Below are 22,665 nucleotides of genomic sequence, written 5' to 3'. Positions count from 1 at the left end.
AGGCAAACCATTCAATATCACAGTAATCCAAGTCTATGCCCCAACCAGTAATACTGAAGAAGCTGAAGTGGAACGGTTCTATAAAGACCTACAAGACCTTTTAGAACTAACACCCAAAAAAGATGTCCTTTTCATTATAGGGGACTGGAATGCAAAAGTAGGAAGTCAAGAAACACCTGGAGTAACAGGCATATTTGGCCTTGGAGTACAGAATGAAGCAGGGCAAAGGCTAATCGAGTTTTGCCAAGAGAACACACTGGTCATAGCAAACACCCTCTTCCAGCAACACAAGAGAAGACTCTACCCATGGACATCACCAGATGGTCCACACCAAAATCAGATTGATTATATTCTTTGCAGCCAAAGATGGAGAAGCTCTATACAGTCAGCAGAAATAAGACCGGGAACTCTCTGTGGCTCAGATCATGAACTCCTTATTGCCAAATTCAGACTTAAATTGAAGTAAGTAGGGAAAACCACTAGACCATTCAGTTCAGTTCAGTCACTGAGTCGTGTCTGACTCTTTGCGACCCCATGAATCGCAGCACGCCAGGCCTCCTTGTCCATCACCAACTCCTGCAGTTCACTCACACTCAATGTCCATCGAGTCGGTGATGCCATCCAGCCATCTCATCCTCTGTCGTCCCCTTTTCCTCCTGTCGCCAATCCCTCCCAGCATCAGAGTTTTTCCAGTGAGTCAGCTCTTCGCAAGAGGTGGCCAAAGTGCTGGAGTTTCAGCTTTAGCATCATTCCTTCCAAGGAACACCCAGGACTGATCTCCTTTAGAATGGACTGGTTGGATCTCCTTGCAGTCCAAGGGACTCTCAGGAGTCTTTTCCAACACCACAGTTCAAAAGCATCAATTCTTTGGCCCTCAGCTTTCTTCACAGTCCAACTCTCACATCCATATATGACCACTGGAAAAACCATAGCCTTGACTAGATGGACCTTTGTTGGCAAAGTAATGTCTCTGTTTTTCAATATGCTATCTAGGTTGGCCATAACTTTTCTTCCAAGGAGTAAGCGTCTTTTAATATCATGGCTGCAATCACCATCTGCAGTGATTTTGGAGCCCAAAAAAATAAAGTCTGACACTGTTTCCACTGTTTCCCCATCTATTTCCCATGAAGTGATGGGAGCATATGCCATGATCTTCGTTTTCTGAATCTTGAGCTTTAAGCTAACTTTTTCACTCTCCACTTTCACTTTCATCAAGAGGCTCTTTTGTTCCTCTTCACTTTCTTCCATAAGGGTGGTGTCATCTGCATATCTGAGGTTATTGATATTTCTCCCGGCAATCTTGATTCCAGCTTTTGCTTCTTCCAGCCCAGCATTTCTCATGATGTACTCTGCATGTAAGTTAAATAACCAGGGTGACAATATACAGCCTTGACGTACTTCTTTTCCTATTTGAAACCAGTCTGTTGTTCCATGTCCAGTTCAGGTATGACCTAAATCAAATCCCTTATGATTATACGGTGGAAGTGAGAAATAGATTTAAGGGACTAGATATGATAGATAGAGTGCCTGATGAACTATGGATGGAGGTTGTGACATTGTACAGGAGACAGGGATCAAGACCATCCCCATGGAAAAGAAATGCAAAAAAGCAAAAAGACTGTCTAAGGAGGCCTTACAAATAGCTGTGAAAAGAAGAGAAGCAAAAAGCAAAGGAGAAAAAGAAAGATATAAACATCTGAATGCAGAGTTCCAAAGAATAGCAAGGAGAGATAAGAAAGCCTTCCTCAGCAATCAATGCAAAGAAATAGAGGAAAGCAACAGAATGGGAAAGACTAGAGATCTCTTCAAGAAAATCAGAGATACCAAAGGAACATTTCATGCAAAGATGGGCTCAATAAAGGACAGAAATGATATGGACCTAACAGAAGCAGAAGATACTAAGAAGAGATGGCAAGAATACACAGAAGAACTGTACAAAAAAGATCTTCACGACCCAGATAATCCTGATGGTGTGATCACTGACCTAGAGCCAGACATCCTAGAATGTGAAGTCAAGTGGGCCTCAGAAAGCATCACTACGAACAAAGCTAGTGGAGGTGATGGCATTCCAGTTGAGCTATTCCAAATCCTGGAAGGTGATGCTGTGAAAGTGCTGCACTCAATATGCCAGCAAATTTGGAAAACTCAGCAGTGGCCACAGGACTGGAAAAGGTCAGTTTTCATTCCAATCCCAAAGAAAGGCAATGCCAAAGAATGCTCAAACTACCATACAATTGCACTCATCTCACAGGCTAGTAAAGTAATGCTTAAAATTCTCCAAGCCAGGCTTCAGCAATACATGAACTGTGAACTTCCAGATGTTCAAGCTGATTTAGAAAAGGCAGAGGAACTAGAGAGCAAATTGCCAATATCCGCTGGGTCATGGAAAAAGCAAGAGTTCCAGGAAAACATCTATTTCTGCCTTTTTGACTTTGCCAAAGCCTTTGACTGGGTAGATCACAATAAACTGTGGAAAATTCTGAAAGAGATGGGCATACCAGGCCACCTGATCTGCCTCAAGAAACCTATATGCAGGTCAGGAAGCAACAGTTAGAACTGGACATGGAACAACAGATTGGTTCCAAATAGGAAAGGGAGTACGTTAAGGCTGTATATTGTCACCCTGCTTATTTAACTTATATGCAGAGTACATCATGAGAAACGCTGGGCTGGAGGAAGCACAAGCTGGAATCAAGATTGCTGGGAGAAATATCAATAAGCTCAGATATGCAGACACCACCACCCTTATGGAAGAAAGTGAAGAGGAACTCAAAAGCCTCTTGATGAAAGTGAAAGAGAAGAGTGAAAAAGTTGGCTTAAAGCTCAACATGCAGAAAACAAGATCATGGCATCTGGTCCCATCACTTCATGGGAAATAGATGGGGAAACAGTGGAAACAGTGTCAGACTTTATTTTTTTGGGCTCCAAAATCACTGCAGATGGTGATTGCAGCCATGAAATTAAAAGACGCTTACTCCTTGGAAGGAAAGTTATGACCAACCTAAATAGCATATTAAAAAGCAGAGACATTACTTTGCCAACAAAGGTCCATCTAGTCAAGGCTATGATTTTTCCAGTGGTCATGTATGGATGTGATAGTTCGACTGTGAAGAAAGCTGAGCGCCGAAGAATTGATGGTTTTGAACTGTGGTGTTGGAGAAGACTCTTGAGAGTCCCTTGGACTGCAAGGAGATTCAAGCAGTCCATTCTAAAGGAGATCAGTCCTAGGTGTTCTTTGGAAGGACTGATGCTAAAGCTGAAACTCCAGTACTTTGGCCACCTCATTCGAAGAGTTGACTCATTGGAAAAGACTGTGATGCTGCAAGGGATTGGGGGCAAGAGGAGAAGGGGATGACAGAGGATAAGATGGCTGGATGGCATCACTGACTCGATGGACGTGAGTCTCAGTGAACTCCGGGAGCTGGTGATGGACAGGGAGGCCTGGAGTGCTGCGATTCATGGGGTCGCAAAGAGTCGGACCCGACTGAGCGACTGAACTGAACTGAGCTGAAGTGATACTGTTTTCTTATATACTTCCTTTCATCAGCCTTTTAATGAGCCACCAAGAGAGCAGAAAAATGCTGCCAATTAATTTATGACGTGCCATCAATTGCAAAACATAGATTGACTTCAAAGGTGGTAAAATGAGGATATTTTTAACATATTTTAGAATTGTTGAAGTACATTATGAAATGAAAAATAGATTTGGATATTTTTTATGGGTTTATATTCAAATCTTTAAAAAGACTCAAGCTTACGAAATGAGTCTAGTCTGAATCTAGATGACAGAAGTATCATTCTAGATTTTTAAAAAATTTGTCTCAAGGACTAGAAACTAATACAGTGTGCTCCCATTTAAGTAGAATTGGTTCCAGGTTCTGCTGCCTTTAATACAGTCACTCTTAATTCCAGGTTGAAGAGGAAGAAAGGCACATACCTAAAAGAAAAACAAAGAAGCAGTACCTCTCTTCAGAAGATGAACTAGGTATCTAGAATATACATGTTCCTGTTTTAAATGTCTCTGAAAATCATATAATTTCCACATCCAAATAGTGGGCCAGTAGCATAGAAAATTCTTGAGGGTAGGAATCGTTTATAACTGTTGAGTCTCGTGTGTTTCCCGACCAGCCTGACCCCTCCAGGGTCTTTTCTGGACTTGATCTAGAAGCTAGATTGTTCCCGGCGAAGACCCAGCCCTTGGAAATCACAGAAACCCAGGCTCCCTCTGTCACCTGGGCTCCAGGTGCCACTGAGTTCCTTATTTTATGTCATAAACAGAGGCCTCACACAGAGCTAGTGAAGCACTCTAGTAACATGCCTGTAATAATAACCCTTCTGTGCTTCATGCTGTTGATTTTCTCTCAGTCTGTAACAATGCCAGCCCATAGAATTTGCACTGAGGTGGAAATGTTCCGTATTTGTTTTGTCTACTGGCAGCTACAAGGCGCACGACTGTTGAGCACTTGAATGTAGTCACTGTGAATGAAAGGCTGAGTTTTTCATTGTATTTGAATTTTTAATTAAATTTCAGGAGCCATTGTGGCTAGTGGCTCCCATTTTGGACAGTGCAGAGACTTTTATAGTTTAATACCTGACATAAAATGCAAACTCATTAAATAACAAATAATATGTGAGGAAAAAATGGATAGTTACATACTTTACTTTTTTGGTTGGGAACATGTTTTGTAATTATTGAGTTCATACCAAACCTAGGTACTATCTCTAGTACTTCATACACATTCCCAATCACTATGTGAGTCAGATATTATTGCCATTTTGTAAATATAGAAATAAAGATTTTGAGAAATTGTGACTTTTTCTCTACCAAGTAAATCTGATTCCCAAGATCATGGTCTTCATCACTAAGCCATACCACTTAGAGAGTAAGTTGTTCAGGAAGTTAAAAAGTATGTCTAGAAACTCTATGCCCTAAGCCCTCTCCACAGAACCTGCTGTTTTGTTGGAGTCATTTAAGCATTTGTAGATTTTTTATTTTTCGGCTTTGCTAGGGCCCAGGCCAGTGCCCAGTGCTCGTGTCACATGACATTATAAATACATTTAGGATCGCTTTGGCTTCACTGTATCATAAGCCTAAGAAAGAAGTCTCAAACTGTCTTGAAATAGAACTGTGCATTTCATTTTTCATTTAGCTTTTATTCCTTTGTGATTCTGTTTAAACTGATTTTCAGACGATACCCCAGATGTCCTGGATTCCAAAATAGAAACAGCACAGAGGCAGTGTTCTGGAACTGAGCCACAAGATACAAAGGTATTTTTTCCACATATTAAATTTAAGTTTTAGGGGTAGCCTGTTTACATCACTGTGTGTATGTATTCTGTGTATTTATTGCAAAAGGTGTATAGTTTTTAGACTCTCTCAAAGAAAAATGTTACACTTTATAATCATAAACTGCAAGATTCTATTACTGTCACAGTTTAGGTATAATCATTGCTTAGGTTCTTTTTCAGTGGTATTATTGACTTCTTTAGACTTTGAGGTCCTTTGTTCCCAAGTATAATAAGCTTTATTACAGATATACTTGTATCAGAGCAGTGAAATACAGTGATACATGTGATGTAAATTTGTAATACACGGGCTTCTCTTTGCCTCACCTCCAGCCCCTAATACACAGACTGTCCGAGGGTGCGGCTCACTCATCGTCCTTTTTCCTGTGGTCTTATTTTCGTCTTGTGTCTTGGGGAAGTAACTCACAAATATTTATTTCTGTTCTTATCCTGTCTTTTGTTCTAGGCCAGGTTTCTCCTCTTCTAGACATTCTTACATTACTGAGACTCAGTGCTTACTGACTGTTCCAGTCTGCTCTATCTTCTCTTTCTCCCTCTTTTCCTAATCTGTTTCTTTCCAGCTTGTTCCAAAAGTATTAAGTCAGCTTCCAAAAATATCTTCAGCTGACTGCCAGCCCACTGAAGCCAGTTTATAGTCTCCTTTCCCCCGTAACTGATGTACTAAATAAAAAGCAGTAAAGGAAGTTTAACAACCGAAGAGGTGAAGTCATACGTTGTCAGGAATTTCAGCTGGTCATGGCCAAGGAGAGAAACAGGTTTTCAAAAGCCCACTCCTTCCCCTGACCTATTGAGAACAAAAATCTTGAGACAATACTCCTTAATTTGGAGCAAGGCAGATTAAAGGGTAGCTTTTAAGTTTTTCTTAAACTTCACGTAGGGCTTCCCTGGTGGCTCAGACAGTAAAAGACCTGCCTGCAATGCGGGAGACCTGGGTTCCATCCCTGGGTTGGGAAGATCCCTTGGAGAAGGGAATGGCAACCCACTCAGTATTCTTGCCTGGAGAATTCCATGGACGGAGGAGCCTGGTGGGCTACAGTCCATGGGGTCGCAAAGAGTCGGACACGACTGAGCGACTTTCACTTCACTTTTAACTTCATGTAAGGTTTTTAATGTTAAGTTTAAATATATTCTGACTTAATTATTTTTATTTAAAAATTCCATGTATAAAACGGTCCTCTGATTTTAAATTTAGTTTGTATAATTTTGTGTATACATTATATTAATACTGTAGTATAAACAACTGGTTATTTCATGCTCAAAACTTTTTTGCAACTAAGGACAGATAATATAACCATTGATAGACCATTTATCTAAACCAGCCCAGTTGGACACCAGAAGTTCTCTTTGGCTCCTTCTCCTTTATCCCTTTCTTCTGGTCCCTCCCCTCGACCAACAAAGAGAAAAATATCTCTTGGAAATTCCTTTAAGTTCTTTCTTTGGAGCTTCTCTTGAAAAGTCCAGGGTCAGCAAAAAGAGCAGTTTCTGTTTTGCAGGAAAAATAATGGCCTTGTTGCTTTATAACCTTATCTTGTGTTTTTCTGCCTTCAGAATTTGAATCCTTTTGTATAGTCTGCCAAGCAGCAAAATAGTTACTTTAAAAAAAAAAGTCCAACAAACAGGCTAGGAAATTACTTTTGAAGTAATTATATTGAAATGGGTATGAGAAGGGAGCTTCTTGTCCTGTTCAACTTCTCCATAGGAAGAGAACTCTGGAGATTTGGAAGAGTTATCTAAAGCAAGTTCTAAGATAGACAGCACTGCTTCAAGGGCCATGGAAGAAAAAGGTGAGTAAGACATCTCCTCAGTTAAACTGTTTTGAAAGAGACTAATCCTTCAAAGCAGTCAGCACCTCTCTCACCAGGCTTCGCCAGCTGAAACTGTGGTTTGCTGGTCTTTCTTCCCTCCATATAGCACAGTGGTCGTGCTGAGTATAACAGGGCTTGGAGATTGTTTTTAGTCAAGGTCCTGTTCTACATTAAGTGTGCTGCTTATTGGTTAACCAGACTCTGGCTTATGAACTTTAGTGTGTCCACCTGAGAACGGAGTCTGTGTGCATGCGGGTGACTTAGGTCACCTTGGTGGGTGTCCTGGCGCTGAGGCTGAGTGTGGCCCCGGCAGTGAACGAGCTCTGCTCTTTCTGCAGACGAATCCAGCAGCAGTGAAGCTGCCGGTGAAAAGACAGAGCAGAATGACGATGACACCGTAAAATCTCAGGTAGAGATGTTTTTCATATTTATTTGTTCAGGTTTTTTCAAGTACTGAAAACAGAGTGCATCAGTGTGCTCTTACCCAGAGTTGTTCTTAAATGCTTGTGAAGTAGCTCTTTTTTTAGTACCGCGGACAGCATTTCACGCAGAGCACTTTATCAGTGTCATTTTGATGTATTTTGTCCTCAGTGTCTTCATCTTCTCCCAACATTTGTATGAGACCTCCTTCTGTCAGCCCCATGGGTTCAGCCCAGATCTGTACCTCAGTGTCCATGTCCCTTCCTGACCGGGAAGCTTCGCACAGCCAAGCCAGGCTCCAGCTCAGCGCAGAGAACGGGGCTGCCGAGCCCTGGGGTCCCACGGGATGAAACGGGAGCAGCGGCAGGCTGTGCGGAGCGCCGGCCGCGGGTGCCAGCCAGGACCCAGCCTGACGGGGCGAGGTCAGGGACTCCTGAGAGGCTGCAGGAGAGGCAGACCTCCAGTTCTGCCACTCCAGGCCCCTCGGGATTTGCAGAGGACGCAGTGACCTGAGGTGCAGGCCCATAAATCAGGGGAGACAAGCTGTGCCCCAGCCAGATCCTCTAGATAGCCGTCGCCAAGTTTGCCTGTCTTGATACAGCTTTTTAATAGTTATGTTTGTCCTCACTGGCCTCCTTTATGTTTTGTAAGGGATGGCATTTGATCACAAGTGACTAGGAATAAATGCACACGAAGTGGACGCGCATGTTTATTACAAGAGTAAAAGCCGTCATTGAGCACTCCCAGTACCTCATTATCTCATAGTCCTCAGGGCTCTGTGAATTCAAACCGCAGTTACAGGTGTTTCTCCTGTGAGGCGACTGCACTGAGAAAAATGAACCACTGAGCCCCAGGTCACGTGTTTTCTTAAGAGACAGAGCTGGGATTTGAACCCTCTTGGGAGGGAACTCTAAATTCCATTTTGAGAAAGCAACCTATTTGTGTAATAGATGATAGAACTTTTTTATTCCCTTTTTTTTCCCCCCTTTCCCCCTTAGGAAGATCAGCCAGTAATTATTAAAAGGAAAAGAGGAAGACCTCGTAAACACCCTGTAGAAACATCATTAAAAACAAGTAGGTATTGGTGTGCTTTCAGTTCACACACAAGATATTTTCAAACTGATTTTCTAAGTGGGATTTCTATTTCCTGTTTTTCAGAAGATGACTGCAAAACAGATGCTGGCCTTGTCACTGTAAGTAACTGCGAAAGATGAGAACTCTTCAACTGGCTGTTCTTGACCTGAAAGAGTACACTGCAATATTAGTATTTTCAACTAGCTTTTTTTTTTTAAATATTTGAAAAGCTTTAAAGAAACTTTTTAAAATAAAACCTCAAATAACCATTCAGATAGTATTTTAATTAGTAATAACGTCATATAAACATAATTATATTCATTGTAATTTAGTTTGACTCTATCCTCACCTGTCACATCAGCTGTATAAAAATTATCTAGGGACTTATTTTCTTGTCATCCTTGATTAAAACATAGAAAATACCTGTTTTATGTGATTTTTAGATAACAGCTTCTTTATGGAACCCTCCAAAGTGTCTGTCTTACTACTTTGAATGGAGTTCCTTTTTTATTAGAATGGACACTAATTTCAGTGCAGGAAAGTTTGTAGTAATACTTGATCTTTTTTACCGTTCTTTATCTTTGACCCTGAAGTATGTACCCAACAAAATTATTGCACCAAGACTTCAATGCATGAGTTTCAGTGATAGCATTATTAAGAGAACAGACATGTCTTCACTGACGACTTGCTCCCAGATGCTGTGACACGGGGCCAGTCACATGACCCTCTCCAGATTCCCATTTCCCTGGATATGAAGAAATCATTACCTCACTAGAATTCTTACAAGACAGCTAAACCAAAGAGCCACATATAAAGGTGTGAGTGCCTTTACCAGCACACAGAAGATGGTTTGCCGGTTTGGGGGATGTTAACAGCAGCCCTCTGTCACCTCCAGTGCTCACAGCAGCAGTAGCATGACGGGAAGAGGCGTGTGGCAGCCCTAATCCTTGTGGAAAGACCCGTGAGTTCAGATTCGTAGCCATCCATGTTTGAAAGTGAAAAGTGAAAGTGAAGTCGCTCAGTTGTGTTTGACTTTTTGCGACCCTGTGGACTGTAGCCCTCCAGGCTCCTCCATGGGATTCTCCAGGCAAAAATACTGGAGTGGGTTGCCATTTCCTTCTCCAGGGATCTTCCCGACCCAGGGATCGAACCCAGGTCTCCCGCATTGTAGGCAGAGAGGCTTTAACCTCTGAGCCACCAGGGAAGCCGTATCCATATTTTCTGGGTGTATTTAATCCACTTCAGGAAGTAGATTACAGATATTCTATCTACATAATAAACAGAGGTCCTGAACCTTCTTCACATTGTTGATTGACTTCCTGTGTGATGATGACAAACCAGTGACTTCTCTTTTTTCCTTGTTTAAACTTAGGTAGAACAGTCTCCACCTGGCGGCAAGCTGAAAGTCATGCAAACGGGTGTGTGCCTGAAAGCATTGCTCTGTGTGTGACCTAAGGAAGGGGGCGGCCCGGGGGGAACCGCAGGCTGGGGAGGGTTTAGGATGTCCTTGTTTCTCAATGAAGTGAGTGGCTTCCTTGGTAAAAGCAGCTGCCCTTGTAGCCATGAGAGATTCTAGTAGCTGGTTTTTCCTGTGATCTGAGTCATTCTTGTCTTTGTCAGTCCAGGAAGCCTCAAAGAGGAGGGGGGCGGCATGGCCACGTCCAGACCCTACTTTCCTGGACTTGTTTAAGGGAAAAACAGATGAACCTGGGGACTGAGAGCTCTTATCAGGAAGATAAGATTTCAGCCCAAGAGCCTGTTGTTTTCAGCAGAAGAATTTTGAAAGCAGCTGGTACTGCTTACAGAGCTAGGATGCAAGAGATAATAAAGTTGCTTCGATGAGGTATTTTTGTCCTCAGTCCAGAGAGAAAAAAATATTCCAAAATGTTGATAATGATTAGCTCTGTGCTGTGCTTAGTCGCTCAGTCATGTCTGACTGTTTGTGACCCCATGAACTGTAGCCTGCCAGGCTCCTCTCTCCATGGGGATTCTCCAGGCAAGAATACTGGAGTGGGCTGCCAGGCCTTCCTCCAGGGGATCTTCCCAACCCAGGGATTGAACCCAGGTCTCCCACGTTGCAGGCAGATTCTTTACCGTCTGAGCCACCTTGGTGAGATAATAGGAAGATTTCATGTTTTCACTAGTGCCTACATTTTCCAGAATTTTTACCATGTGTATATTTTAATTTCATGGTTTAAATTTTTCTTTTTACATACAAGCAGAAAGAGACATTGGTGGACTTTAAGTGTTGATTAGGGAAAAAAAAAGAACATGACAGCTATTTTGGATCAAATAAATAGCATGGTGATATCATGAAATATATATTCTGATCAGCAAGATAAGAGCAAATGTGTAATTTGAGAATTTTTCCACATTTAGCTATGTGTGGGATCTTATGATCATACTTTACTTTTTCTTATCTCTTTGAAAGTTAAGGTTTTCTTTTTAACAAAAAAAAAAGAATGTTTTGTTTTTAACCATCTTTTTATCCATAATTGTATTTTTAAATCCGCACAAGGAGAAATCTCCATAAGTTAAATGCCCTTTAAAGACTCTATTTTAAGCTGCGTGATTGTTTTAATGCTGTTGCTCAGCAGTAGTTTTCTGAATCTGGGTACAATGACCAGTTTAAGACTAGATTCTTCTTTGTGGGCCTTTTTCTGGGTTTTTAACTCTGGCATCGTTTGTATAGTGAACTTTCAGAAATGGCAGCTATACAGTCTTCGTTACTGATAAGTTCGCCTCTGAGCTGTTGAGTTGTCTAGTCAACATGTTCATAATTTTGGCGTCTAAGTGCATTGAAATAAATTTCACTTTTCTTACCAGATACATTCTCAGAAAATGGTAACGTCTACAGGAAACCAATACATAAAGAATAGGTATACAGAACCTAAGATAGACTTATCCAGTATACTTTTCTAGATCCCATCATGGAAGTGTATGGTCCTAAGAATCCAGTCCCCACCCCACGTGCTGCTTGCGGAACTCTGAGCAAAGCACCTGCCAACCTGCTCAGGCCTCGTTCTCCTCCCTGTCAAACGGCGCCTGTGCTCTGTGTTGTTGTTCAGTCCCTACCTCACGTCTGACTCTGCAGCCCCACGTACTGCAGCACTCCAAGCTTCCCGTCTCAAGGTCATGTCCATTGTGTTAGTGACAACATCCAACCGTCTCATCCTCTGTGGTCCCCTTCTCCTCCTGCCCTCAATCCTTCCCAGCATCAGGGTCTTTTCAAATGAGTCAGCTCTTCACATCAGGTGGCCAAAGGATTGGAGTTTCAGCCTCAGTATCAGTCCTTCTAATGAATATTCAGGGTTGATTTCCTTTAGGATGGACTGGTTGGATCTCCTTGCAGTCCAAGGGACTCTCAAGAGTCTTCTCCAACACCACAATTCAAAAGCATCAATTCTTCGGCCCTCAGCCTTCTTAATGGTCCAACTTACATCTGTACATGACTCTGGAAAAACTATTTAGAGAGCTGTGTTACGATTTGAGTGAAGTCTGTAATCCTGAACTGCAGCTCCTGCTATGTCGGGGGCTCCCTGGATACCCTCTTCCTCCTCCCTTTCCAGATTCAGATATTTGAGCTGAAAGAGAGAGACCATGAAGGCGTTCTAACCCAACTCCTTCTCACTGATAAAAAACCAAGGCTCTAGGAATTTAAGTAATTGGCCCAGATCACATAGCTTATTCACGCCAGGTCTGAGATGCAAACTTGGGTGTCCTGACTTCGATTCTGATGTGTTCTCTGCTTAGGTTTTCCATCTCAATCTTTGTTTGGCTGATACAAAAAAGCAATGATGAATTGTGTAACGATACCTTAATTAGCACTAATTAGGTACATTCACAGACAACAAACTGTTGAAATTTAATTTGACACTAATAAACTATTAATGTAGAAATCTTTCTTTTCTTAAAGATGAAACCAATAAAGAAACACCTAACCTTCAAGAACGAAGTGGAAGCAACGTAAGTGTTAATTTTCTGATCAAGACATGTCCTATAGAAATAAAACTTAGTAAATGCTCAAGTGACCATCCTTTCCACTTTAACTTTATTTCTTCTAGGATGATAGTGAAGAAAAATCTGTGGCAAGTGTGCGTCGGAGAGGAAGAAAGCCCAAGCGTTCGCTCACTCTGTCAGATGATGCTGGTATGTTACTGGCAAGGTCTTACATGTCAGAGTCACCTTTTTAAGACTTTTTCTTTGGATGAGGAAAAATCCAGTGGGGTCCAGCTAGTATTAATGCTACATAAATATGTGTGAAATGGCTGTAATCCCGTGTCAGAAATGGCACATTCCAGATGCTTTTCTGAGCACATGTGAATTTTTCGCAAATGCTGGCTGTGAACCGCCTAAGTAAACTATCCCAAATGTGTTTGAGATTAAGTTAAACAGTTGTGAATTGCAAGTGCTGAAACAAAAAGGAAGTGGAAAACCACTTCTTCTGCCTCCAAGTCCCTAATATCCTTTGTTCTAAACTCTGCGACTCTGTCCTCTGGAAGTGTCTTTGGGAATTGTACAGTCCAGATGTTTCCCTTCTGTCTGAACAGAATCCTCAGAGCCAGAGCGCAAACGTCAGAAATCAGTTTCTGAAGCGACTGAGGACAAGAAAGACCAGGAGTCTGAGGAGGAGGAGGAGGAGGACGAGGACGAGGAGCCATCCGGAGCCACCACAAGGTCCAGCACCAGATCAGAGGCTCAGAGGTAATGGGGCCACGAGGAGCTTCCAGAACCTTCCCCCAGCTCTCCATCAGACCACAGCGAGGGCTCCATCTCTTTGCCTCACTCGTGCCACAGAGTGAGCCCTCTCCTTGCACAAAACGCAAGCCCCAGCAGAGAGAGAGCACGTGTTCCCAGCCCTCTGACATCTCAGTTCCCCCCCGGGGAAACCCGTTCTCCATCTTAAACCATTTTCCAGGAGCCCTTTAGAATCATTGCCAGGCTTCGATGCCTGTTTTGTGGAACCTATTCGGTTCCTTTATGAATACTTATCAAGTACAGTTAGATCTCAGAGGCCTGCTGAGCACGGTCGGTGGAAACGGACGCATACAGCATGATCCGCGTGCGCAGCGTGCTTAGCTGCGGTGAGGGAGAAGGCTCGGACCCGTCCCCATCGTCGGTGCCCCTCCCAGCACCATGTCATGGGTCCGTCACAGGAGACCATCCGAGTGCCCCATTCTCCACGCACATGGCTGGGGATGTCCTACGCTTCCCACGGGGCATGCTCCCAAGCCCTCACGTAGCCGGAAGCCTCTGGAGAAAAGAAGGCCGGGCTCACGTGAGTCTGGGGAGTGCCCGTGAGTTCCCTCTCCTTCTGAGCCAGTGTCCACTGTAACGCACTAGTCGTGGTCCTGAGGAAGGAAGCCTGTCCAACTTTGTCAGTTTTACTTTGCCAGCCCCCTCCCTGTGTCATTATACCTGGTAGCATCAATCAGGGTACCTTTCCTACAGCACAGTTTGAGAAATGTGTTATCACTTTATAGTTTTGTAACTTCTGAAGCATGAATATTTTCCATCTTTAATGTGATTCACAAGCTGTTAATCTTAGTATCATCTTCTATAATTTCATTATCCAAGATTAGAAAGTTGAGGAATATTAATTTCAAGAGTATCACTTATTAACATCTGTCACTGCAGTATAGTAGTTCTGATGTGTTTATTTATTTGCCTGCCTTTTTTTAAATTTAATTGGAGGCTAATTACTGTATTGTAGTGGTTTTTGCCATACATTGACACTTACGTGTTTATGTAAAGATTTAAAATCAGCCAATTTCTAATTTCTCTAAAATTGGACATCATTAGCTATCTGTGCCCTGGTCAGATTTTTAGAGCCAAAAGACGTTAGGAGCTCACAGGGCTAAAGGTAAGGTTTTCCAGGTAGGGCAGCTTGGATGACTAGAAATCAGAAAACCAAGATAACCTGCTGACTGAGAAGTGCAGCTCACCATGCACCGAGAGGGTGGGGGCACGTCTAGATGCCGACCCCCAGCACCACCGTGCCCTCCTGAGCATCACGGGGAGATCACCCAGTGGAGTCGGGCCCGATGCGGGCCGCCAAGGCACCTTCCAGTGAGCATCTGCAGTAGCTGAGACGTGTGCCTTTTCAAATCCATTCTTCAAAAGTAAATTATGTTATGGTTCTGTGATCACCCGGATTATCGATGCTTCTCCTCCGTGCACTGCAGCAGCCTGTGGTCTCCACGTGGGCTCTTCTCACCTCAGATGCCTCGGCGCCAGTGCTTTGGCTCTAGGGCTATGGCGCCTGTGTCATCTCCCAGGTTCTCAGGGTCGCCTGGGGTCTCTATGGGCCCATCAGGGTCTCGATCACGGTGCCCCAGCTGCTCTGGAAGAGTCTTTCTGCTTCTGCGTGTTACCTTGGGTGGGAAAGATTTTCTTCCGTGTGCAGTGGGCACTGGCCTCCCCATAGCTTCTGCTCTCAGAGCCTCCTGTACAGCTTTCGCTTAAACACCGGAGGGCAGCTTCCCGGTCTCCTCTTGCACTGGGCCCCCTCGTCCTCCTGTTTGTTCTCATCAGTTTATCTATTGATTATTCTCTTTAAGAAGCAAATGTAGACTCCAGGTGTGTGCTGACGGATCCAGAAGAGGACTGTCCGCCTTGTTTCCTAGAGACCAAGCTCAGCCTGCATCCAGCTTGCTGGGCTCCCCCAGCCTGGGCTGCACAGCAGCTCAGCGCATCCCTTGTCCTTTGAGGCACCCCTTCTTTCACCTGCTGCCTGTGCGGGCCCCACTGCTTAGACCCGGTCACCGGGCCTTCACACTGTGCTTTCATCCATCTGGTCCACCTTCTGCCCTGGTGAGCACTTTGGGATCTCACTTTATCAGCCAGTATGTTTTCTGTTGATCACAGGTTCATCTTTCTCTCAGTCATGGTCAAGTATCCACATGGTAAAAGCAGAGCTGGAGTCAGGGAAGCAGAGTTAGTCTTGGTGACATGAAGTTCTGCTCATCAGCCAAGACCCAGAGAACCAGGCATTTTCCTACTTTTTGTCCCCACCTCTGCCCTGCCCACGAGGAGCCTCACCCTTTCTAGTCTCAGGGGCTGGGGCGTTCAGTGCTGCCATCGCCCAGGGTTTCTGTCAGCTGTTTCAGAAAGAAGCATGGAGAGCTGTCTATACACGCAGCATCCAAACTTGGGAGCCCAGGAGTAGTTTCTACTAGATATCACCAAAACTTAGCAAAAGAAAAATTATCTGCCAGTGAAGAAGTTAGTAAATTTCCCCCCATTAGGAAGGAAAGTCCCTGCTGACACTTGAAGTCATCTCTAGCCCCCTGAAGCTTTTTGTGGTGCACTGATACTTTCTCCCTAAGTTTAAGAGTCTTGCCGCACAGCTATCTTTGGGGGTCCTCGGCTTGCCAAGTGGAAACCTACTCTAGACAGAGCGGGAAGGACTCCCAGAGGGAGCCTCAGTCCTCCCTGCCTCACAGCACTCCTGCACTGGCTTTATCCTGTGCTCCTTGCCATCAGCTCCTGCCCCCCAGGACCAAAGGCACGCCTTGTTTCTCCCCAGCTGGGCACAGCGCCGGGTGCTGGATTAAAGCAGTGCAGCGTGGTTGAGTGGGTTACAGCCCAGAGCCAGCTCTCTTTTGCACAGACCACTGGAGAGGCGATGAGGTAGCAGAAGGACACCCGCCTGAGGTACAGCCGTGGGCCAGCGGGCACCTTCATGCCGCCCGAGTCACCTTCCCGCATCCTGCAGTTTGTGCCAGTTTTTCCTTGAGGAGCACCCTCGCCACCAGCCCCCCCATCACCAGATCCTTCCGTCCTGCACACACACGCCCTGCCTGCTTCCGCCCGGCCACATCCCCGTCCTCTGCCCTTCCGGCCCAGTGTGTGTGGTGTGCAGTGGCATGTGCCATTGCTTTGGGGGTGTTCATTTTGTCTTCCTCCCTGGTCTGTAAGCTTCTTCCTTGAGGTCAGGGACTTGACTTACCTTCCGTACATGATAGCATCAAAAAATAAGACTTCCCAATATACAATGGCTGTTTAGGTACGTTGAATCACATTAGGTCTTCACAGCATACGCGTGTGTGTGTGTGTGCACGCACACTATTATTCCCCCATGATAGAAAGAGAAGCAAACTGGAGTGCCAGGCACCTTTCACGTGGATTCTCTCCCATTATTCCTCAGTAAATAAAACATAGTATTTATCTTTATTGTGTATTTGAGGAGAAGAATCTCACAAAGGTCTGGTTCATTATTTCTCAAACTCAAGTGTGCAGGCCAGTCACAGAGGCTCTTGCTGAGACGCAGGCTCCACTTCTGTAGTGTTGGGGCAAGGCCTGAGAGTCTGCATTGCTGATGAGCTCCCAGGTGCTGCCAGGGCTTCTGGGCACAGGCCACCCTCTGGGCGGGAAGAGAGGGCCTGCCTGGCTGACCTCACGCCCCTGGGCAGAAGCCGCTGCGCCAAGCTTCTGTTCTCCACTGCATGGCGTCAGCACTGTGCTGGCAACACACCCACTCCTGGGTAAACAGCTGGTCACTCTGGCTGGTGGCTCTCCCCAGACACGGCTTGAAATGGGATATTGACAAGCAACTGCTTGAACTGCATGGTATACAACAGTACCTGACTCAACTTTATCTGAGTCAGTTTGAGCGTATTTACCTCTGCTGTCAAAGGAACAGTGAGCAGACAGGTCTTCACATCAGTGAAGTCCCATTTCTCCATCTCCTGTCATTTTAGTTATCCAAGCATCTTCATTCTTTGGTATAACATTTATTGCTCGTGTACACAGATCGGGCTTTGTACTAGGCCTTGGAGAGAGGAAAATGAATAACCTCCGCAGCTGCCCTGGAGAAACATCCTGTCTTAACTGGGAGGACGTGTGTGTAGCTGGTTTTCAAACTCTCTTTACAGCAGGCGGCTCACAGGAAGATTGTCTTTTGCAATACTGCCTCCGTCACTGAAACAAAATTTTCATGCCCAAACTGAATAGACATGACATCAATGGTATTTTCTATTGTGTTCTATTAATACTTTGTTTTAAAATAAAGGCTGTAACCTGTAATTTGAAAAACCCTAGTGGACAAACGAACAACCAGAAGTGTACTGGTGGAGACAGAAAGTGCTGTCTGCGGGTTCCCAAAGGGCAGGTTGCTCTGTGATGAGAAAGAGTTCCCAGAAGGAATTGTTCTTGAACTGAGGCTCCAGAATGAAGTTTGCTAGATAGGAGGTGTGGGGTATTTTTAAAAATTGCGTGTGTGCTCAGTTGCTTCAGTCGTGTCCGACTCTTTGTGACCCCATGGACTGTAGCCCGCCAGGCTCCTCTGTCCGTGGGGATTCTCCAGGCAGGAATACTGGAGTGGATTGCCATGCCCTTCTTCAGGGGATCTTCCCGACCCAGGGATCGAACCTGTGTCTACTGTGTCTCCTGCCCTGCGGGTGGATTCTTTACTACTGAGTCATGGGGAAGCCAAAAAAAATTACCTGCCCAAGCAGACAATGTGAAAGAACACTGTGCGTTAGGAAACAAGGCTGCTTTGTCAGGGCTGCAGTCCAGGAGGGCATCCCGGGCAGGTGGTAAGGGACTCTGTTGGGCTCCGGATGGTTCTGTGCTGAAGGCATCAGAGAGCCTGAGGATGGAGATAAACGAGATCGTGACGTGGACGTGATTAACTTGACATTTCCGACAAGTCATTCTGCAGGCAGGACAGAGAACAGCCTGGGCTGGGCTGCTAGCCGGGAGACGGGATGGAGAGCTCTTCTTGAGTTCCCACACCCTCTCTAAGACTGCCAGCTCTCCTCTGGGAGCATCCTGCGAGCACCGGTGTTCGTGTGCTCAGATCATGCCATCCTGCTGTGTTCATAATTGTTTCACGTGGGACTGGCTGTTGATGTCTCTTCTGTATAGATACCAGAACTAGGTGCTCGAGAAGAAAGTGGACTTGACCTGGGTCAGCACCCACCCAGAACCTCAGCTGGGGCTTCCTGACTCCTCCTCATGGCCTGTTAGGAGTGAGGCTGTCGGTAGACAGCAGTCAGCACAGGCTCTTCCAGGGTCCCCTTTTCCCGTGTAGCCCTTATCCAGCTTTCCTCTTCTTGGCTCTCAAGTTCAAAAACCTTCCAGTGTTTGAAGATCTCCCAAATAATTTGAAGCAGGTCCTTTTCGTCGAGTCTTAATCACAGCCTTGACCTCTGTTTCCTGCAGATCAAAGGCACAGCTCTCCCCTTCTGCCAAGCGCAAAAGAGAAGCCAGCCCCCCCGGGGCACGCACCAGAGGCCAGCAGAGGGTGGAGGAGATCCTGGTGAAGAAGGCAAAGCGGTAACGGGGCCGCGGCCACCCCGGCCGGTCCCCAGGGGCCACGGGGCCGAGGAGAGGGGCGCGCCTCGGGGCCACGGGCCGCAGCATTTAACCGGGGGAAGGCCGTGCATGTGTGCCAAGTACCTAGGTGTTACGTTCTAAGCAGCTTTATAAACTGTTGTTCATAGAGGTATTATGTACATTAATTTCAGATAAAGGAAAATAAGTTTACTTTGTATCTGAACTCAAAACAAAGTAGTTGTATATTTTAACATTCGAAATTGGGATTTCCGGATGTGACACGTCACTCATGTAAACCCTTCCAGCCCATCAGACACCAGGCTGCCCACTGGTAATCTGTGTACAGTATATAAACATGTAAAAATAGGTTGTATTTTACTCTATGTATGATGCTAATCAATGAACACTTTATTTATTTTACAGAGAAACTTATCTGTGAACTTTACTATATATCTGTTTATTTTATTTTATTATTATTGTTTTTTTAATAAAAAAAAAAGGGGGTTTTAAATGCTATGCAGTCATCAGTAGAGATGTTTTAGGACTCTGCCTCCCCCGTAAATATCTGAATCTCATCTGGCAGGAAATACAGACGCTTCTCGCATGTATCCGAGTAAAGTAGGTTAGCTCAAGAAAGGGTCTCCATTGCTTTTCCTTTCACAGTTGTGACTGTTTTTTAAGAATGTAACTCGTTTGTAGGTGATGCTCGAATCTGTGACTTTACTACCAGCCCCTCCGGCGTCGGGGGTTCTGGGTCCGTCACCGCAGCAGAAACCCCCCTGTCGGTACCCATGTCTCTCTGTGTTACTGCACATTCTTCCCACAGTGTCTTTTTCAGTGAAGAGAAACGCATTGAAGATTAGGTCACCCCTGTCTGTTGAGCTTCAGGATTATATGTTGTTTTATACACAGTTATTTCAAGATAGAACCTGGCTTTATTGCCAGATTCTTTTTTAAACATGTTTTAACTCCCATATGAGCAAACTGTCCAACTTAAGTTTTTCATAAAATTAAACTTTTCTTAAGATCAAATTTGTCTCTAGCAATGATGTGATGAGTTGCCAAATAATTGAGATTATTTTAAAGTGTTTTGTTCATATTCTTGTTTTATAATTAAAATTTACATTCAATGTGTGTGAATTTTTTTTTGACTCTTAATGTAAGGTGGATATTTCTGTCATTTTACATTGTTTCTTACTGAGATTTTATATATAAATTATAAAATGTTTCCCAAAACTTGAGTGTTAAGATTTTTTTTTTCCCGATTTTAAAATGTCTCCCTGTGAAAGCTGTTTCATCTCTTTAAATAATTGGTCTTATTTATTCCATTTTCACATTCAGACTTGAGTTGGCGATGGCCTCTCTCAGTAGAGTTAATGTTATATCTGGAAGGGGCTTCAGAGACAAGGAACATGATATGTTTGAATTTAACCAAAGCTCAAAATTCTAAAGTGATCTGTCTTAAAGTTAGTTAAGGGTAAGAAGCCAGACCAGGTTGCAAGACTCCATACTCCTAGGTGAACCATCTTGGCACTCGATGGTCCTAGGTTGGTTCACCAGAATTGCTTATCCAAGGTGTTCTCCACATGTTACTCAGTTTAGGACCGCCCGCCCTGGGCACAGCCTTACCAGACGGCATAGCTGGGGTGTAAGGGGGTGCAGCTGTTTTACCAAAGCTGAAAGCAAACATCAGCGCTGCATAAGGACTTGTCTGCTGGAGAACTCAGCTGGGCCGCTTCAGCCCCAGCAGTTCCGCAGCCCGTGTAGGGGAGCGGTCACCCTGAGAGGCACTAGAGATACACGCAAGTGGTTCTTGGCATCGTGATGTTTGGCAGCACTGGTCCACATTTGTAGAAAGGAGGAGGTCTGAAGTGCCGAGTGTCCTGCAAGACACAGGACAGCCCCCGACCCCACAGCCCGAGATGCCAGGGGCTGCCCCCTGAGCGCCCCCTGAGAAGCACAGCACACCACTGCAAACTCACGTTTCCCTGGTCTCAGCTTAGTGACGACCACCATGCCTCCCTGCTCCTCCATAAAGAACGTGAACAGTGGCCCATCTGAGGAGCTGACATGAGGCTGGGCCCATCCGGCGAGGCGTCCCAAAGGGGCAGTGTGTCCCAGAGTGAAAGTGACGTGGCCAATTCCCCTGCAGCGGAAGCTGGGCCTTGCCACCCTGCTTCAGGCCTCCTTCCTTGGGGTGATTCTGCTAGACCGCCATCACATGGACCCCTTCGAGACTAGACACTACCAGCTCTGGCGTGCCAAGGCCACCCATTAGAAACCGCCATCTGGTGATCTCGCGGTGACAGCCAAGCTGGGACAGCCCTCCTGTCTTCTAACCCCAGGTCTGGGTTCTTTTCTGCCAAGCCCCACGGGAGGGAAGACAGGTCTTCCTACCTCCACAGCAGCTCACTGACAGACGGTCAGACCATGAGACAGTGGAGGTTTCCCAGACAACACGCTGATAAAACCTACCTGATCTAAGATGGGGTGGGAGCTGATTCCAGCCCAGTAATGTTTTTTGTGTGTGTGTGTTTTACTTTCTTTTTCTTTTCATGCACCACACACCATGTGGGTTTTTAGTTCCCCAACCAGGGATTGAACCAACCCATGCCCCCTGCATTGGAAGCACAAAATCAACCACTGGATCACCAGGGAGTTCCCCTCAATCGTTTGATTTTCATTTGTTTTTTATGCCCTGTTCATCCCACATGCAAGAGCATCTTATATTTCCTAAAACTGCTGCCGAGCTATTTGTGTGCAGCCAAATCAAGAACTTTTGACCATACCCTAACAGAGGCATTTTTCTCAGGGGAAGGAGATGGTTGTGTAGGCAGCGTCTTCCCACTGGGCCCCCTGGGCGGGAAGATGCGCTTCTGTGCTGCTCCTCGCCCAGCTCTGTGCTGCTCCTCGCCCAGCACTGGGGCCACAAGTGTGAGCCAGAACTCCAAGGGTGGCCAGACGTGCAGCACACAACTGTGGGGCACTGGGCTGCTGTCCCGCCCCGCAGGACATGTTCAATCAAGGGGACCCAAGGGTTTTCACTTCCCCAGGGTGGGAGCTCCAATGCGGGGGAGCTACTGCTAACCCCATGGGGATAATTTACGCCACCTCTTTCAGCAGGTTGTAATCTGTATATCTGCAGTTTAATACAGCAGCTACAGCCCCTAACACATTGAAAACATAGGCCAATACTACTATTAACTACCACCTTGGCAGTTTCCTGCATGCCTCCAAGGTTACCACCATTCTAAATACAAGCTTGTCACATTACTATCTATCTATCTATCTATCTATACACACACACACACATCTGTAAGCAATATTTTAAGTTTTGAATACATTTTTAAACTATGTAAATAGAATCCTATTTTAAGGGTCATTTGAGTTGCTTTTTTCTTCTTTGCTGTGCTTTGAAATTCATCCATAGTAATGTGCATAGCTCCAGTTAGTATATCTTCAAGGCTGTATAGTATTCCTTGAAAGACTACATCACAATATACTAAGCACTGGCCTTTGGGTTGCTTCTGTGAATATTCTATGATATTTTGTGGGCAGAACCTCCCAAACTAATCATTGTACACATAGAAAATGACTTACTGTCACATCAAGGAAAGCAGAAAGCAGGCTGGCGGCTGCATGAGGCGACCATTAGCCTGTGAACCAGAGGCCACTCAGCCACTTCAAAGGCTAAAGGGTTAATATATGTCCCCATTTTCCACACTGAGACACACCCAGCTTTCTGCTTCAGTGTCTGACAGCCGATTCCTAGAAGATA

At 45.0% G+C, this 22,665-nt stretch overlaps 1 protein-coding gene across 1 annotated transcript in view; it reads left to right on the top strand.

Moving 5' to 3' along the window:
* The window catches only part of BOD1L1 (biorientation of chromosomes in cell division 1 like 1), a 53,287-nt gene extending 33,158 nt beyond the window's left edge, over nt 1-20,129 (top strand). The window contains exons 16-26 of the mRNA XM_070791813.1: nt 3,913-3,985; nt 5,190-5,269; nt 7,007-7,091; nt 7,451-7,521; nt 8,531-8,606; nt 8,691-8,725; nt 9,979-10,024; nt 12,523-12,572; nt 12,671-12,755; nt 13,157-13,310; nt 18,774-20,129. Of these exons, the coding sequence (XP_070647914.1) occupies nt 3,913-3,985; nt 5,190-5,269; nt 7,007-7,091; nt 7,451-7,521; nt 8,531-8,606; nt 8,691-8,725; nt 9,979-10,024; nt 12,523-12,572; nt 12,671-12,755; nt 13,157-13,310; nt 18,774-18,891 (873 nt within the window). The 3' untranslated portion in view covers nt 18,892-20,129. The remainder of the gene's footprint in view (nt 1-3,912; nt 3,986-5,189; nt 5,270-7,006; nt 7,092-7,450; nt 7,522-8,530; nt 8,607-8,690; nt 8,726-9,978; nt 10,025-12,522; nt 12,573-12,670; nt 12,756-13,156; nt 13,311-18,773) is intronic.
* Nucleotides 20,130-22,665: the final 2,536 nt, after the last annotated feature.

The sequence above is a fragment of the Bos indicus genome, chromosome 6 (genome assembly GCF_029378745.1).
Source record: "Bos indicus isolate NIAB-ARS_2022 breed Sahiwal x Tharparkar chromosome 6, NIAB-ARS_B.indTharparkar_mat_pri_1.0, whole genome shotgun sequence".
NCBI classification, from domain to species: domain Eukaryota; kingdom Metazoa; phylum Chordata; class Mammalia; order Artiodactyla; family Bovidae; genus Bos; species Bos indicus.
Note: the sequence above shows the minus strand (reverse complement) of the source record. Positions and strands in the feature narration are given on the sequence as shown.